Source organism: Wolffia australiana, chromosome 19 (assembly GCF_029677425.1).
Source record: "Wolffia australiana isolate 7733 chromosome 19, ASM2967742v1".
Lineage (NCBI taxonomy): Eukaryota > Viridiplantae > Streptophyta > Magnoliopsida > Alismatales > Araceae > Wolffia > Wolffia australiana.
The window spans coordinates 9,037,682-9,053,734 of NC_135853.1; the positions used below are offsets into that span (position 1 = coordinate 9,037,682).

General features: G+C 37.5%; 1 protein-coding gene and 1 long non-coding RNA gene across 2 annotated transcripts; one reads left to right on the forward strand and one right to left on the reverse strand.

The window, feature by feature from the left end:
• Positions 1–924: 924 nt before the first annotated feature.
• PDK (pyruvate dehydrogenase kinase) lies at positions 925–6,410 on the reverse strand. The gene is made up of 6 exons (XM_078590542.1): positions 6,082–6,410; positions 4,410–4,668; positions 3,734–3,914; positions 2,895–3,042; positions 1,800–2,007; positions 925–1,178 (listed from the first exon to the last, which is right to left on the reverse strand). Exons 1-6 carry the CDS (start codon positions 6,331–6,333, stop codon positions 1,120–1,122), a joined length of 1,107 nt encoding a protein of 368 aa, XP_078446668.1. The 5' UTR covers positions 6,334–6,410; the 3' UTR covers positions 925–1,119.
• A 7,546-nt stretch (positions 6,411–13,956) lies between these two features.
• LOC144715841 (uncharacterized) lies at positions 13,957–15,628 on the forward strand. Its single transcript, XR_013584747.1, has 2 exons — positions 13,957–15,516; positions 15,595–15,628. It is a non-coding gene; the product is annotated as an uncharacterized LOC144715841 (long non-coding RNA).
• Positions 15,629–16,053: the final 425 nt, after the last annotated feature.

The following is a 16,053-nucleotide window of genomic DNA, read 5'->3' on the forward strand; positions in this document are numbered from 1 at the left end:
GCTCCATCAACTTAGCCCCCGTCTATAGGATTAAGCCGAATTCAGATCACCCTCAAGGAACACTTAATTAATAATATAGTGGTGTTAATTAATCAATTTCACAAATTCCGTTTTTGTGTCCCACATCACTCTCTCCCCCTCCCGCTCTCTTTGCCTCTCTCTCTCACTCGTCTGTCTCTGACTGTTGCTTGTTCTCCTACTCTCTCTTTCTCGCGATAGAGAGACATACTCTTATTCGATATGCAAATACCAGTGTGCTATAATAACAGAAGAACCTTCAAAATTGAGAAACGCTCTCGGATAACGGATATGATAACTACAAAAAAATTCCAATATTCGTTATTGTTATCTGATAGCAGATGACGGATATCGAATATGAAATTATCGATAACGAACGGATGTGAGACGAAAAAACTCCCGACGTCGTTATCCAACATCCATTTTCGTATTCGTTCTCTAGTCGGTAGCACTACAGTCTACTCAAGTCCAAAGGTCAAAGTTGACCATTCATCATAAGCCAACACTTGAAAACCTGTTGCTTAGAAGGTGTGTCTGTCTATTATGCATGAAATATGAGGGCTTCAAAAAGGAATTCACGTTTCTTTTGTTGCTTAAATCAATTCATTAATATTTCTCTCTCTCTACCCAAGCCCAAAGCCAACAATCAAATGGAAGAATGCCTGAGAAGACTGTTTCTTAGAAAAAGTCTCTCTCTATCAGGCTTGAAATGCTAGCGCTAAGAAAAGAATCATTCTCTCTTGGATCTCAGAAACCGACTTTCTCTCACTCCCTCTCTCTCTCTCAGTTGACTCTTTCAGGGTTGGAAGTAGAGATCATAAATTTCATTCATATTCATATAAGTTAATGACGACATGCAATAAATATTTCAAATATTTCAACTACTAAATTCTAGCACATCGATAGTGAGAAATAAATTCAAACTATCTAACTCTATGCCGTCGATGACTATGGTACAAGACAGGGCAAGAAATATACAAATTAGGGGGATCCAGGTACATACCCAACTGTTAGGCCGGCTGATCTAGACCGTCCATCCATTGGTCTGTCTGAAAATCCATCAATCTAACAGTGGTGATGTGGAGAGAGAAAATAATATTATTATGGAAGCGGTTCTTGCGAGTCCCCCAGCCGGGACAGGTGCAGGTAGGCGTCCGTTCCTGCAATATTTTCCCCAAAATTAAAAAAAATAATCATTCTTCAAATAACATTTTCAAAATATTCAGAAACTGTGAATTTTTTTCAAAAATAATATTATTAGGCCGAAAAATAATTTACTATGTGGTTCCTCCCTCTCAATACTACTTGGGTGTAGCTTAGCAAATTAGATTAATGTTTCATAGTAAACTGTTTTTTTTATTCCAGATAAGTACGCATATAAAAATGATCTCATAGAACTGAATGACAAATTAATTACCAGAATATCAAATTTGCAGAGATATCTCATTTTTATACATATGATTGAAAACTAATGCCTCAATCAAGATCTTTTTTCTTAAGACTAATAATAGGAAGATCAAATAGCAGAGGTACTATTATTTGACGACCATGCGCAATGAATTGATTATAACAAATTCATCGTCATCGTCACTCCTATGAACAACCCATGGATGACGATACCGACGGCGAAATGAAGAAATTGATACGATTAAAACCCACAACTATATTGAATTAGACTGAATCAAAAGAATTTCCCTTCATGATAAACTATGTGATCACAATCTAATCATCATAGGATCAAATGAAATAAGAGAGAGATGATGTGGGCAAATGTTACGCACCGTAACCTTCCATGGATATAATCTGAAGATCGCCGCCAAAATAACGGGCATAGAGACGGCTTATGGGGAGACCGCAGCCGTACCCTGCCATGATTGACGACGTTCCATAGTCGGAATCCTCGCCGACCGGATCTTTTGCCGTGCTGTAAAGATATGTGAATATTTTGGGAAGTCCGCTTCTTGGGATGCCCCCGCCTTCATCAGATATCTACATTTACGTAAATTTACTTTAAAATAGAAATTCGAATACTGTAAAATAGGCAAAAAGTGATGCTTCATAATTTCCACAGGTAATTGGGGAGGAATTTCAAGTAATTTTTTCATTCTATCACAAGAGTCATAGTAAGGACGCACATTAACACAATCCCCGTATTAGAAAAAGAAATTCATTTTAGAGAGTTTTTATCGTTGATTTAATGGAACATTAATCATGACTAAAAATCATTAGCTGAGGAGCTTGCTCCAAGAAACCTATACACTACTTAAAAAGCAATACGAACAATAGATATTAGTTCTCCTTATTTAAAAAAAGTAATTCTCCACGGAAAAATTATTTGACGAAGTCGTTCCTGCTAATTTTAGGTTCACCATTGAGAACTTTCCGAGAATTAAATTATAATACAAAATTCAAACAATGAAAAAAATTATTTCATTCAGTTAGCTTTATCCATTATTTACTGGAAATTAATCACAGCTAAATGTCTTAGCCAAAGGCGCGGATTCCAGACATCTATACCATGAAAATTACATGAACGATGGATCTTATTTCTCAAAATTAAAAAAAAAACAATGATACTCCGAGAAATCTTTGACAAAAGCCAAAAAACACAGAAACCCGTCGTTAAATGGTATAGACCACCTGTTCCACTGAACAATTGCGAGGTGCCAAACCCATAATTCATATATGTTTTATTCTTCTATTTTTAAAAAATTCGTTTTAATGGAAAATTCATTAAGACAGTGGTAATTTATGCACACTATAATTTTTCTAAATAAAAGATCATCCAACACTAATTTTGTTTAAATAGTTTGTTACCCCGGAAGTGTGACAAAAGGAAAAACGGGGAAAATTGCGTTTAATATAGACAGACTAACCTTAATAGTGACGTCTTCTAGACCATCTGCGACGATAATCCTCACGGGAGGCGCCTCCCTCTCAGAATCCATAAATCGTTCCTGAACTGCACGCAGTGAGTTCTTCACCAGCTCAAACACCATGAGATGCAAATGAGAGGGTACGTATCTGCGGAGGAAGATCAAATGAAACCCATGAATACGACAATAATGAACTAGTATTTAAATCATTTTTCAGAGAGATCATGCAAAAACACCTGTGAAAGAAATTATTTGCAGAAAAAAGATGGAATTTATTTACTAGTCTCTAACCCTGAAGGATAGAGCAAAGGAATGCCAGAAAGTTATAAATTTTTGAAGGATCTGTAAATAGGATTTAGTGAGATCAATGAGAACTGATAATTTTTTTAGTGTGTGAGCAGGTTTTAAAATTATTTTCAGGGAGATCACACAAAAACAGCGGTGAAGAAATAAATTCATAAAAACCTTCTTTTTATTAAATTTAAATACTAGTTCATTCGTAATCTTTAAATAATTGACGAATCAGCAGAAGAAGAAGAAGAAAAAAAAAAGAACGGGTGGTTACCGATTAGTTCGGGTGACCGCCTCATGAATTTTAAAAAAAAAGAAGAAAAAAAGAAATCCATGGTACCAAAGAAATGATTTTTTAGTCTAGGTCCCGTACGTGAATCATGTTTTCAGGGAGATCTTTCAAAAACAACGGTAAATGATAAATTTAATGAAAAAGATAACTTTTATTTTTCTGAAGTTTCTTACTATGAAAAATAAAGCAAAGTCATAAATAGTAAATACTACAATAATGCATTTAGGAAAGAGGAAAAAGACGAGGAGGGACTCACGGAAAGTTGAAATCTGGGTCTCCATAGATGGTGACATCGGGGGCACTACCGTATTTCCGCATGCACATAAATCTCGCATCCTCACTTGCAGCACGAGCAACGGCGATGGGTGACATTTTTGTGTTTATTTGGCCTATGCAGCCAGGCTCTGGATTCGGATCATGCAAAGTAACATGCTGCCCTGCAGTTCCCAGAGGAACCAACATCATCGACTTAAATAATCGGTTAAATATTTAGTATATCTTAACAAGCAGAATCTGGTAGGGCACTATTAGATTGTTACACCAGCAGAAAGCAAGAAACAGATAACCAGAGCCTCACAGAGATTTAAAAATTTTATTAAAATAAATCATAAAATACATTTAAAAGCCATGACATACCAAAGAATTGAAAGTAGGATGTGAACCTAGGATCTGAATATTAATCCAATAACATTTTAATCCGAGTGAAATATCTTACATACCGCATTTCCCAATTGAATTTCTCCACATTGTTTGATTCCCAACTCTCTTGAAGATAAATTATTTTTAAAAAGGGTCGATGAAAAATACTTCTGGTCAAAATTTGTAAAAGAAAACATTAAATTCGGGCTCCTATAATTCCGAGAGAGTAGGATGCAGGTAAGGAAAATAACTCGTTATTCATGATTAGAGAAAGAAAGGATATATTATCAAACCTATGAGCATACGGATCCCAATTCTCGACATGTAGAAGCGATCAAGGAATTCGTGAATCTCTTCGAGATCCCTGCGAGAGACCTTCGGGTTCAGATCCTTCTTCAGCTGCTGAACGCCCAAGGCCATGGTGGGCACCACGTTGTTATGCCTCACCTTGATCATCTTGATCATATTTGTGAAAGCCCGCTCGTCTTCGGCGTCCTTGATCTCCGGAAATAACCGAAGATCACGGAAGGAGTCCAGGTACCAGTCCCTCACCTTCAGAAATCAAAGATATAAAGATCATGATTAAATCCGATCATTGATTTCACTCCGTGACGACACAAATTTCAGTGTAGTTGTTGATGGTATGAGCAAAATAGGGGGACAACAGTCGATCATGAAGTAAATTTCACAGCCTTAAATTGATCATTATGTATAAACTAATAACGGCAACCATTTAACCACCGTGATATCAACCAGATGTTTAATGAAAACTTTCATCCACCAAAAACCCACCTAAATCATCCTAACACTAGAGATCATGTAAATAAAAAGCAATAAAAATGATAGATTAGAGATTTGACGCACCTAATGCTCGGCATGCTAAGGGAATAAGCCAAAAGACAGACTATCGACTTCAAACCAATTTCAGTAAGGTTGGGGATAATAAAATGAAAAAAGAGGGGAAAAACAGCCGATCATGAAATAATTCTAAAATTAATTAACGCTTCCACATTATTGAGTTCGCTGTATATGAAATTGTTACAGCGGTCCTTCAACCTCGGTGAAATCAATCAGATATATCGTGAAATCCTTCATAAATCCAGATCAGAGAATTGACGCACTTTCAGCACGGCAGGCTTGTCGGCTAAGTTAAAATACAGGCTCTCGAATTCACACCAATTTCAGTAAGGTTGCGGATAGTTTAACCAAAAAAGGGGGAAAAAACAGCCGATCACGAGCTAAATTTTATCCCCTAAAATTATTAACCACTTCCGCATTAAAGAGATTGCCGTAAAGAGACCTCCAAGATATTTCGTCAAATCCTTCAAAAATGACAGATATCCACCAAAATTCCTCCTAATTCAGCGAAAATCAAGAGATCATGCAAAAAAAAAAACTAAAAACGAAAGATTTTCGATTATTGATTTCAGCGTGGTAGCGGATAATGAAAGCAGTAAAAGGGGGAAAAAAGAGCCGACCAGGAATTAACTTTTATCCTCCAAAATTAATAACCGCTTCCGCATTAAAGATATCGCATTAAAGATATCACCGAGATATTTCCCAAAATCCTTCCTCAAAAACACAGATCCACCAAAATTCCTCCTAATTCAGCGAAAATCCAGAGATCATGCAAAAAAAGAACAAAAAAAAAACGAGAAATCCGAGAACTGACGCACCTTCAGCACGGCACGCTTATCGGACAAGCCAAACGGCAGACTATCGATTTCACACCAATTTCAGTGTGGTTGCGGTTAATGAAAGCAGTAAGAGGGGGAAAAACCAGCGGATCATGAGTTAACGTGTATCCTCCATCATTAAAGTTATCGCATTAAAGCGCCACCGAGATATTTCCCAAAATCCTTCCTCAAAAACACAGATCCACCAAAATTCCTCCTAATCCATCGAAAATCCAGAGATCATGCAAAAAAAACAAAAAAAAAACAACAAATCCGAGAACTGACGCACCTTCAGCACGGCAGGCTTATCGGACAAGCCAAACGGCAAGCTCTCGATCTCAATCGCGCGGCGAGCGATCCGGATCGGCAGCTCCTTGTGCAAGAACTGCGCCGACAACAGCAGAATCCGCTCCGTCGGCCTAGATCCGAACTCCATCATATACCGCAGGCTCACTCCCGTCGGCTTCATGCTTCCCCATCGCCGCACCTCCTCCTGCAGCGCTTTCCCGGCCGCCTCCGCCGCCTTCCTCGCCGCTATCATCGCTCCTCCGAGCTCGGATTCCGTCGCCGTGGAAGAGAAGCTCCCTCGGAAACTGGAACCATTCTCAGCCACTAAAATCTCGCACTGCAGGGGTATTTATACCTCCTCATTCCTTAACGGACTCCGGATAACGGTCTACTAACACCTGACGGAACAACCTTATCTTGTTACCCCGTCTTTTTTTCCTATAAATCCTTTAAATTTTACTTACTCGGAAATTACCCCTATATTTATTTTACAATAACCCCTCATAACGTTTTTAAATTTTTATTATTATGATTGTTCGATTCTGAAGAATCACGGAAGAATATATCAGTTGACTTTCTCGGCAATGCCCACCTAATTGTATAATAATTAAACTTAATTTTTGTAATTTTACGTTAATTATTTATTTTTATTATGATTTTTTGATCCTGAAGAATCTCAAAACGCTATACCACTTATCCCGGTGCCCCTTTTTTACCTATAAATCCTTTACATTTTACTTGCTCGGAAATTACCCCTAGATTTATTTTACAAGAACCATTTTCTAATTGTTTTTTTTTATTTTTTTATTATGATTATTTAATCCAGAAGAATCACGGAAGAATACATCAGTTGACTTTCCCAGCAATGCCAACTAATTGTATAACAATTGAACTTAATTTTTGTAATTTTTCTTTAATCCTTTATATTTTTTTATTATGATATTTTGATCCTGAAGAATCTCAAAAATATATACCACTTGACTTTCTGAGCAATAATTGTATATTTTAACGTTAATAATTATTGCATAATTTTTTATAATTTTAAAATTTATAATTATTGTATAATAATTTATAATGTTATTTTTTATTATGATTTTTTTTATCCTGGAGAATCATAAAATAGTACATCATCTGACTTTCTGATCAGTGCCAACTAATATTACAGTTTGCTAAGCAATAATTGCATAGTGTAATGATTTGATATCTTAAAGTAATGATGAACAATAATTTAAATTTAGAAGCATATAATGGAGCAATCTTATCTACCACAAGTTAATGTATAATTTAATATGAGAATGGCCCTGTTGTTTGCTTAACAAGAAACTAAAACGACAAGGAAATGACAGGAAATGATATTTTAAGTAATCCTTAATAGCTATTAAACCACCGTAAACAAGTGTTTAAAATTTATTAATGATACGCAAATCGTAGAGAATAATGAAAAATATATCAATTAACTTTCACAAACAAACTCTTCGACATCTACGAATTAAATAGTTTTCATGAAATTAAAATTAGTTTGTAATGCAAATACCTCTTAAAATAGTTAATACAGTTGCGGATAAAAAATAATAACATCTCATAAGAATATGTGGTCATCACCAAATATTGTATTTTTCTCATGAACCCTTTCAAATGTTAATTAAAAAATTAAAATCAGGGAAAATAAATAAGAATATACCAATTAGCTTTTCTAAATTAACATTTCTCTGGAACCAACTAAAATTGTAGTTTCTTCAAAATTATAAAAAATAAGACATCCTGCAAGTTAGCTTTTTTACTTCACTATTTTTCAACATCTGGAAATTCAACGAGGGATGACTCTCTCCCTTTCTCTCTCTCTCTCTACACCTTTATCTATCTCTCTAAATCTCTCTCTTCTCACGCAATAGCTTTTCAAGTATTCTACTTCTCAATTTTAAGCACCTTTCTCTCTCTCTCTCTCCTCTCTCTTTCTTAATTAGCATGGACTTCGATGTCTCTCTCCTCTTTCTCACTCCACCGTTCCATCTCTCTCTAGATATCATTTCTATGGTACCAGCCTTCCACGGTAATAGATTTGTCAATTTAAATCACCCTCTCTCTTTCTCTTTCCATTATCATCGACTCTGATGTATGGTTTTCTCTCTCTACCTTTCCCGTCTCTGCGAATATCTTTTCTATGGCAATAGCTTTCTAAAGTAATCTATTTCTCAATCGAAACCTTATTTTCTCTCTCTTTCTCTCTCTAAATATCTCCTCCTACAGCATAGGCTTTTATGGAAGGTGTCTCGTTCTCATTTAAATCTCATTTTCCCTATCAACCTCTCTCTAGAGCCGTTCCTTCTATCGCTTTGTTTCTTTCGATTCAACCACTTCAAGTCTCTCCTCTCTCTACGTCTCTCTGTCCACATCTCTCTATCTCTCTCTACTTTCTCTCTACCTCTCTCTCTACGTCTTTCTCTCTCCATATCTCTCTCTACCTCTCTCTCTACGTCTTTCTCTCTCCATATCTCTCTCTACCTCTCTCTCTACGTCTTTCTCTCTCCATATCTCTCTCTACCTCTCTCTCTACGTCTTTCTCTCTCCATATCTCTCTCTACTTTCTCTCTACCTCTCTCTCTACGTCTTTCTCTCTCCATATCTCTCTCTATTTCTCTCTACTTTTTCTCTACGTCTTTCTCTCTCCATATCTCTCTTTACTTTCTCTCTACCTCTCTCTCTACGCCTTTCTCTCTCCATATCTCTCTTTAGTTTTTACTTTCTCTCTACTTCTTTCTCTCTCCATATCTCTCTCTATCTCCCTCTACTTTCTCTCTACCTCTCTTTCTACGTCTTTCTCTCTCCATATCTCTCTATCTCTGTCTATTTTCTTTCTACCTCTCTATGTCTTTCTCTCTCCATATCTCTCTTTAGTCTTTACTTTCTCTCAACGTCTTTCTCTCTCCATATCTCTCTCTATCTCCCTCTACTTTCTCTCTCCCTCTCTCTCTACGTCTCTCTCTCCATATTTCTCTATCTCTGTCTATTTTCTTTCTACCTCTCTATGTCTTTCTCTCTCCATAGCTCTCTATCTCTCCCTACGTCTTTCCCTCTCCATATCCCTCTATCTCTCTCCAAATATATATATATATATATATATATATATCTCTACGTCTTTCCCCTCCATATCTCTCTATCTCTCTCTACGTCTTTCTCTCTCTCCATATCTCTCTACCTCTCTCTCTACATCTTTCTCTCTCCATATCTCTCTACCTCTCTCTACGTCTTTCTCTCTCCATATCTCTCTCCATATCTCTCTACATCTCTCTCTACGTATTTCTCTCTCTCCATATCTCTCTACCTCTGTCTCTACGTCTTTCTCTCTCTCCATATCTCTCTACCTCTCTCTCTACATCTTTCTCTCTCCATATCTCTCTACCTCTCTCTCTACGTCTTTCTCTCTCTACCTCTCTCTCTCTACGTCTTTCTCTCTCCATATCTCTCTACCTCTCTCTCTCTACGTCTTTCTCTCTCTCCATATCTCTCTACCTCTCTCTCTACGTCTGTCTCTCTCCATATCTCTCTACCTCTCTCTCTACGTCTGTCTCTCTCCATATCTCTCTACCTCTCTCTCTACGTCTGTCTCTCTCCATATCTCTCTACCTCTCTCTCTACGTCTGTCTCTCTCCATATCTCTCTACCTCTCTCTCTACGTCTGTCTCTCTCCATATCTCTCTACCTCTCTCTCTACGTCTGTCTCTCTCCAAATCTCTCAAGTCTCAACCTCTCTCTCTACGTCTTTCTCTTCGACCTGGAAGAGGTTCCACAAGAGGTGGCCCACTCTCACCAAAAATAATTTCTCTCTCTACTGTATCTGTCTTTCTGGACTTGCCTACCTGTCACTAAAATTCTCTCTCTAGTCTCTACCTCTCTCTCTAATCTTTTCTTGGATCAGAACTTGGTTCCATGGTTAAAAATGTGACTATCATCTTCTCTCTCTACATCTTTAAATAGCATGAGCTTCTAGGGGATGCGATTATCTCTCATTGAAAATCTCTCTCTACCTCTCTGGGACCAGGAGTAAGAAAGTTTATTTTTATCTCCCCAGATTCTCTTTCTCTCTATCCCTCTCTCTCTACCTTTCTCTCTCTATATCTTTAATAAGGATGTGCTTCAGTGGGAGATGTCCCTCTCTATACATATATTTCTCTCTCTAAAAAAGGTATCCATTCAACCAGCATTAATTTCTATTAGAGATTCCTCTACCCCACTTAGACTGTGTCTCTCGTATCTCTATATCTCTCTCTACTTTTCCCTCTCTGGATATTTCAGGAAGGTATCTTTCTCTCACTAAAAATATCTCTCTCTACCTCTCTCTTGAATTAACTTCCATGGGGGCTTTGTCTCCTCAACCCAGTCTCTATTTCTCTTTACCTCTCTCTCTACATCTTTAATAAGCATGTGCGTCTGTGGGCCATATCCCTCTCTCAACATCTCTTTATCTCTCTAAAACGTATCCTCTCAACCAGCATTAAGTTCCATGTGAGATTCCTCTTCCCCACTCAAAATATCTGTCTCACGTGTGTCTCTCTCTTCTTTTCCCTCTCTACATCTTTCATGACATGAGGTTCTAGAGAATGAGTTTTCTCTCACTAAAAAACTCTATCTCTCTCTATTTCTAGGACCATAATTAACTTACATGGGGGTTTTTTGCTACCTAATGCAGTATAAGTCTATCTAACTTTCTCTCTCTAAAGTTCAATGCAGTTTAGTTTTTCCCCTCTTTTCTCTGTCCTGAGAGATTAATCAAAGAAATAAAGAGGCAGAAACTTTATTTTCTCTCACTAAATACACGTAACATTGGCTCCTGATATAAAAGGTGAATTCTAGCCACATAAAATGAGGAAAATAAATACCCACAAACATACCTTTCAAGTACGGTCAACATCAAACATTATTGGACATGTGCAGTTCTAATTAAACTATGGCACATGTTTGTACAATGGGGATAAGTCAAAAGATTTTAGAGGTAAAGCTTAATTTAAAATTTGACTTATCATATTATAAAATAATGGAAGGTACCCTTAACCCTCCTTTGGATTATCATGGAAGTATGTTAAAACATGTTTTTTCTAAAGTAAATTTACATAAATGCTCTGTGAGGGCACTTATCCTCAAAGATATGTTAGATCCCAAAAGTTTATTTCATTGAAAAAGGGCAAAGTAAAATATTTCTCTGGTGAGTTTTCAGTTTTTTCTCAAACGAATCAACTCGTAATATAATGGGAGATTGATAGTCATTAGTTTAACAATATACTCAACGAAGGATTTCAATACAAGAAGAAAGACTTCATGATTAATAAGATAACTTCTTCAGTAAAATTAAAATGAAATATTATCTAATGTTGAGAAAAAATTGATGATCCTTGACACGATCGAATTAATAACCAAATGCATTTATTTTGGCTCCCTCCTTTTTTTTCTCATCCTTAAATGCAAAATTTGGGTATGGCTTATTATATTCATTCAGAATCTAATTCAAGGAAAAAATCTGAAATATTTGTTTACGTTTTTTCACCATAAATATAAAAAATTAAAAGTATTATCGTTGTATAAAAGCTTCTCAATAATGCATTTTAAATTCAATTAAAATTTTGATATTCCAAATCATTCATGAGTATTGAGATGAGATAAGTTCCCCTAAAATGGGTTATTATTTCATTCCTAATATTTCAGAGCTGACTTAATGACTTTATCTTTTAATGATAGGCATTTTAGTCTCCTTTATAGCACTGATTATTTATAAAATAAAAATCAAATTAAGAGATTTATTTTTATAGAACATGGTTATAAAAGTATACAATAATAATTTTTATAGAAGGCAATAATAGCCAATTGGACTAGTGCTTTTATCTTGAAGGAATAAAATAAATTTACTGAACAGATGAAAGATGCATTCAGTATTTTTAGAAAACATCCATAATTGGAAATGAAACAAGACCCAAAATTCAAGGCCTTTACCTGAAATTAACAATACTGTAAATTATTAGTAAGACATTAAAAAGTATCAATAATGAAACAATAATTTATATTAAATATAATTATTGGCTCTGAAAATAGACAATTGGGTAAAAGTTTTGAAAAATGAATAGTCTATCTTTGCATGCACACGCTTATTCTTGTCAAGGATAACACACCATTTACTTTTATACAAATTAATATCTTGCATATTATTTTTTCCCGTTTATTAAAACAAAAAAGTAAAAAATATTTTTATCGACACTTCCTACAGCATATATCAATGTATAATATATATTTGTAAATGTAATGTATGTAAATATTAGCGCATGGTTATATGAATATAATATTTATTTGAATTATATGAATAAAAAAATCATTTGAATACAAAATTTTATTAAAATATATAGGGAAATTTTCATAATATATACGTCCTATCAATTCATTTTGTATAACTATTATATTAGGCCGTTAAGGAAAAATCTAACTCCAAGGCCATTTTAATGGTAGGTGGAAATCAGGTGCTGATTTAGACCTTTTTTTCAATTGGAATTTTTTTAGTAATAACCTAAAAATATCCGCATAGTTTTACTGAAACCTTCGATTAAGTTTATTCTGAAATCATTGAACCATACTAACAAAGTGCCAATGTGATCGATAAAATATAAAGGTTTCATAATGTCAATTATCATGAGAATTATCTCATCATCATTGGATGGAATATACTAATATTTCCTGGTAATTTGAGACATTTACTAATGTTAAGAATATTTTTATTTCATCAATGTAGCATATAGATAGATAGATATTGTGATGGTGTATTTTGACCTATCTTTCCTGTAATTTGAGACATTTACTAATGTTAAGGATATTTTTATTTCATCAATGCAGCGTATAGATAGATATTGTGATGTTGTATTTTGACTTACACAAATAGGCAGAAAAATATACTAATAAAATCCTATTAAAACTTCATATACACTTTCTGATCTTTATAACTCATTCAACTATTAATTATTTTATTGAACTTAATATTAATTTATTAAGCTAAAGATGATATGGACCATGTTAAATGATGAGCTCTATTTCAGGGGTTTAATTTATCATTGATGATTGAGTTAATAAATAATATTTATGAGACCTTGATTCTTAATATATTTTTAGAAAGTGATGAGAAAGGGCCAAATCCATAAGGAATGGTGATTAGGAATTAATTAATTTTAAAAATAATTAGGGTAAGAAAATTAATATTCTATAAGGTAAGAAATAGAGAGAAATATGATGGTGAGATGAAAATGTGATACTAATAGATATTATATATTAATGTGAAAAATGGGGAATATAGAGATAATATATAAATGAGAGACGAAAGTGCATAAATGTGAAGGCATGAAAATGAGACTAAGTAGAAGTATACATTTATGTAATAGTTAATGTAAATAAATGTTTATATATGATATGTGATGACGCACACCATCAAGGATCGTCAACGACGTCACCCACGCCATGGGCCCTCGACGTTGAAGACCGGGTGAAGTAGCTCGAGTTATCATTTCTGTTTTCTCTCTCTCTCTCTCTCTCTCTCGTGTTCTTGCATTTCCCCCTTTCACTTTATTGTGTTTTGTCGCGTTCGCGACGTGTTTTGTCCGCCCACCGTTTTGCCGTCAAGGGGGGAGGGGCCTTCCTTTGACCCTTTCCCCTTGTCTCTCTCCCTTTCTTTTCCCATTTCCTTAATTTCCCCCTTTTGTTCTCTTATGCTTTCTTCTTTGTTTGTAATGGGGGGAGTCCATTTATAAGGGCTCCCCTAATGGACTTCCTTTATGGCCCATTAGGGGCCCATCCTTTCCCCCTTTATAAGGGAAGGGGTGGGCGCCCTAATCCCTTAGACCAGGACGTAACAAGTTAGAGTTGTTCTTTTTTTGTTCTTGGTCTCAACCCCTCCATCGAGAGACATCAACAGAGGGGGGAGGAAAGGAATCCATGGAGCCACCAGGAAGGGAAATTGGCCAGAGGGAGAGGGGAAGACCCATCAAATTCCTTCCCGCGTTCCTCTCCTATTCTTCCTCCCTGGATCTCTCTGCCCGGAGAGGAGTCGACGGTCCAATTGCCGTCCATTCTGCCGTGCTGCCCTGTTCCACCGGTCAACAGATGAAGCCGACGCCCTGATCTGCAGCGCTGAGGAGTTATAGTGCAGGGACGCGGACGGGACGGGACGTGGACAGTTTGGGACGAAATTCGTCCCGTCCTATGTCCCATGGTAGAGTGTGGACGAAGGACGGGACGGTTTTTCTTCTGCGGTAAAAAAAACCGTCCCGTCCAATAATCCCGGGATGAAAATTCGTCCTGTCCAGCCCTCCCAGGATGAATTTTCGTCCCAAAATTTGTCCCTGACAAAAAAATACATTATATATTAATAATATATTATAAATTGTCCTCGCGAGGCCGCGTGTCAACATCTCAACCGTCGAATGTGAATCCGACGATTTCCCGTCCATATTCGTCCGTCTGTCATCCGGGGACCTCTGGACGGACAATTTTTTCGTCCCAGAGGACGAAAACCGTCCCGTCCGGCAGTCCCCAGGAGGAACTTTCGTCCTAGAATTCGTCCTTGCCCCCGGACGGGATGATTTTTTCGTCCAGGGATGAAAAAACCGTCCTGTCCGCGTCCTGAAAAGGTCACAGGAGTACGTTTCACCCAAATGCGAGTTCCGCCATCGCCAGGATCCCCGCCGGACGTCTGAAATCTGTTTAGTTCAGCGGGCTGTAAATCACCCCACACGTGAATCTCTGTAACTGGAATTCATCTTGTTCGTTGATTCACCGGGATAGACCGTTCAATCGGGATTTCTTGGATCGGGAGATCCCCTGTGACCGTGAAATCTTCGGCTCAGAGACCGTTAACGATGGAATTCCTCGTCCGGGCTTGCCGTGGTCGATAACTCACAAGGATATAGTCACCGTCGTTACGAGTACAAGAACAGGGGTAGGGGACGCCCTGACTGTGAATTCTTCCAACGGAGGATCGATCTGGTCTGGTCTGGTCGAGGACCCAACGGTCGATTCTCGCTGGACATTGAAATTCCCCTGGTCGGGAACTGCCTTGACCGTGGAACAACTGGCCTCCCCCTAGATCGAGGTCTCACTCACCCTGGGCCGGTTTGGATGGGATGCCTCAACCTAGAGCTTTCCCTTGCTCCCCGCCTGGAAGGCGACGAGTTAGCTCGCACCTGCTAGGTGCCTTGCCTGGGGACTAGTTCTCATTAGCCCTGACGAAACTAGCGGAGTTGCCCGATCGGCTTCACCTTGGCGGAAACTTCGCCGCTTCCTCTTCTCCGCCCCTTTACATACGCTCCAGCATCTTGCATCGTTCGTCGAGCCGCCGTGATCTCTCCGGCGACTCTCTGCCACACCTGCTCCGACCGCCGACGACTTTGTACGATGAGCCACCATTGACAAGGTACGCCGTCCTCACCCGTCACTCGTTTATTTACTTTTTGCAGTATATTTTCGTCTTGACTCCATCGCGCTCGGGCAGATGACCCAAGAATTTCGCTATTTCGATTCTGCTAGTCCTTGGGAGCAGCGTAGCGACGGATAATTCAGAATCAATATAGGTCCATCCGGGGACAAATCAATAGGAAATGCTATTTGCTAAGAATAAGAATGCACTTCCATTAAATTCAAGAGTTTCACAGGTTAATAACATAAAAGAAGCTTATCCAAGGCGCGAGTTTACGAAGGATATCATTGATAAAATTGAAGAAAGAACGTCCTTTTCATTTACTGCGTAACCTTCTGCTCGTAAACGCTCCTAATGTCGCGCCCGCTCACTCACGCCTTCATATTAATATGAACCGCTTCTAGGTAGGTGAGAGAGGTCTTGAGAGAAAACTACGAAATATTTGAGTGTCTTACTGGCACGGGCCAGTACGTTCGTTATGTGCGAGCCTACGGATTGATTCCGTTCGGCCGCAGACGACTTCGTCGCTCTGAT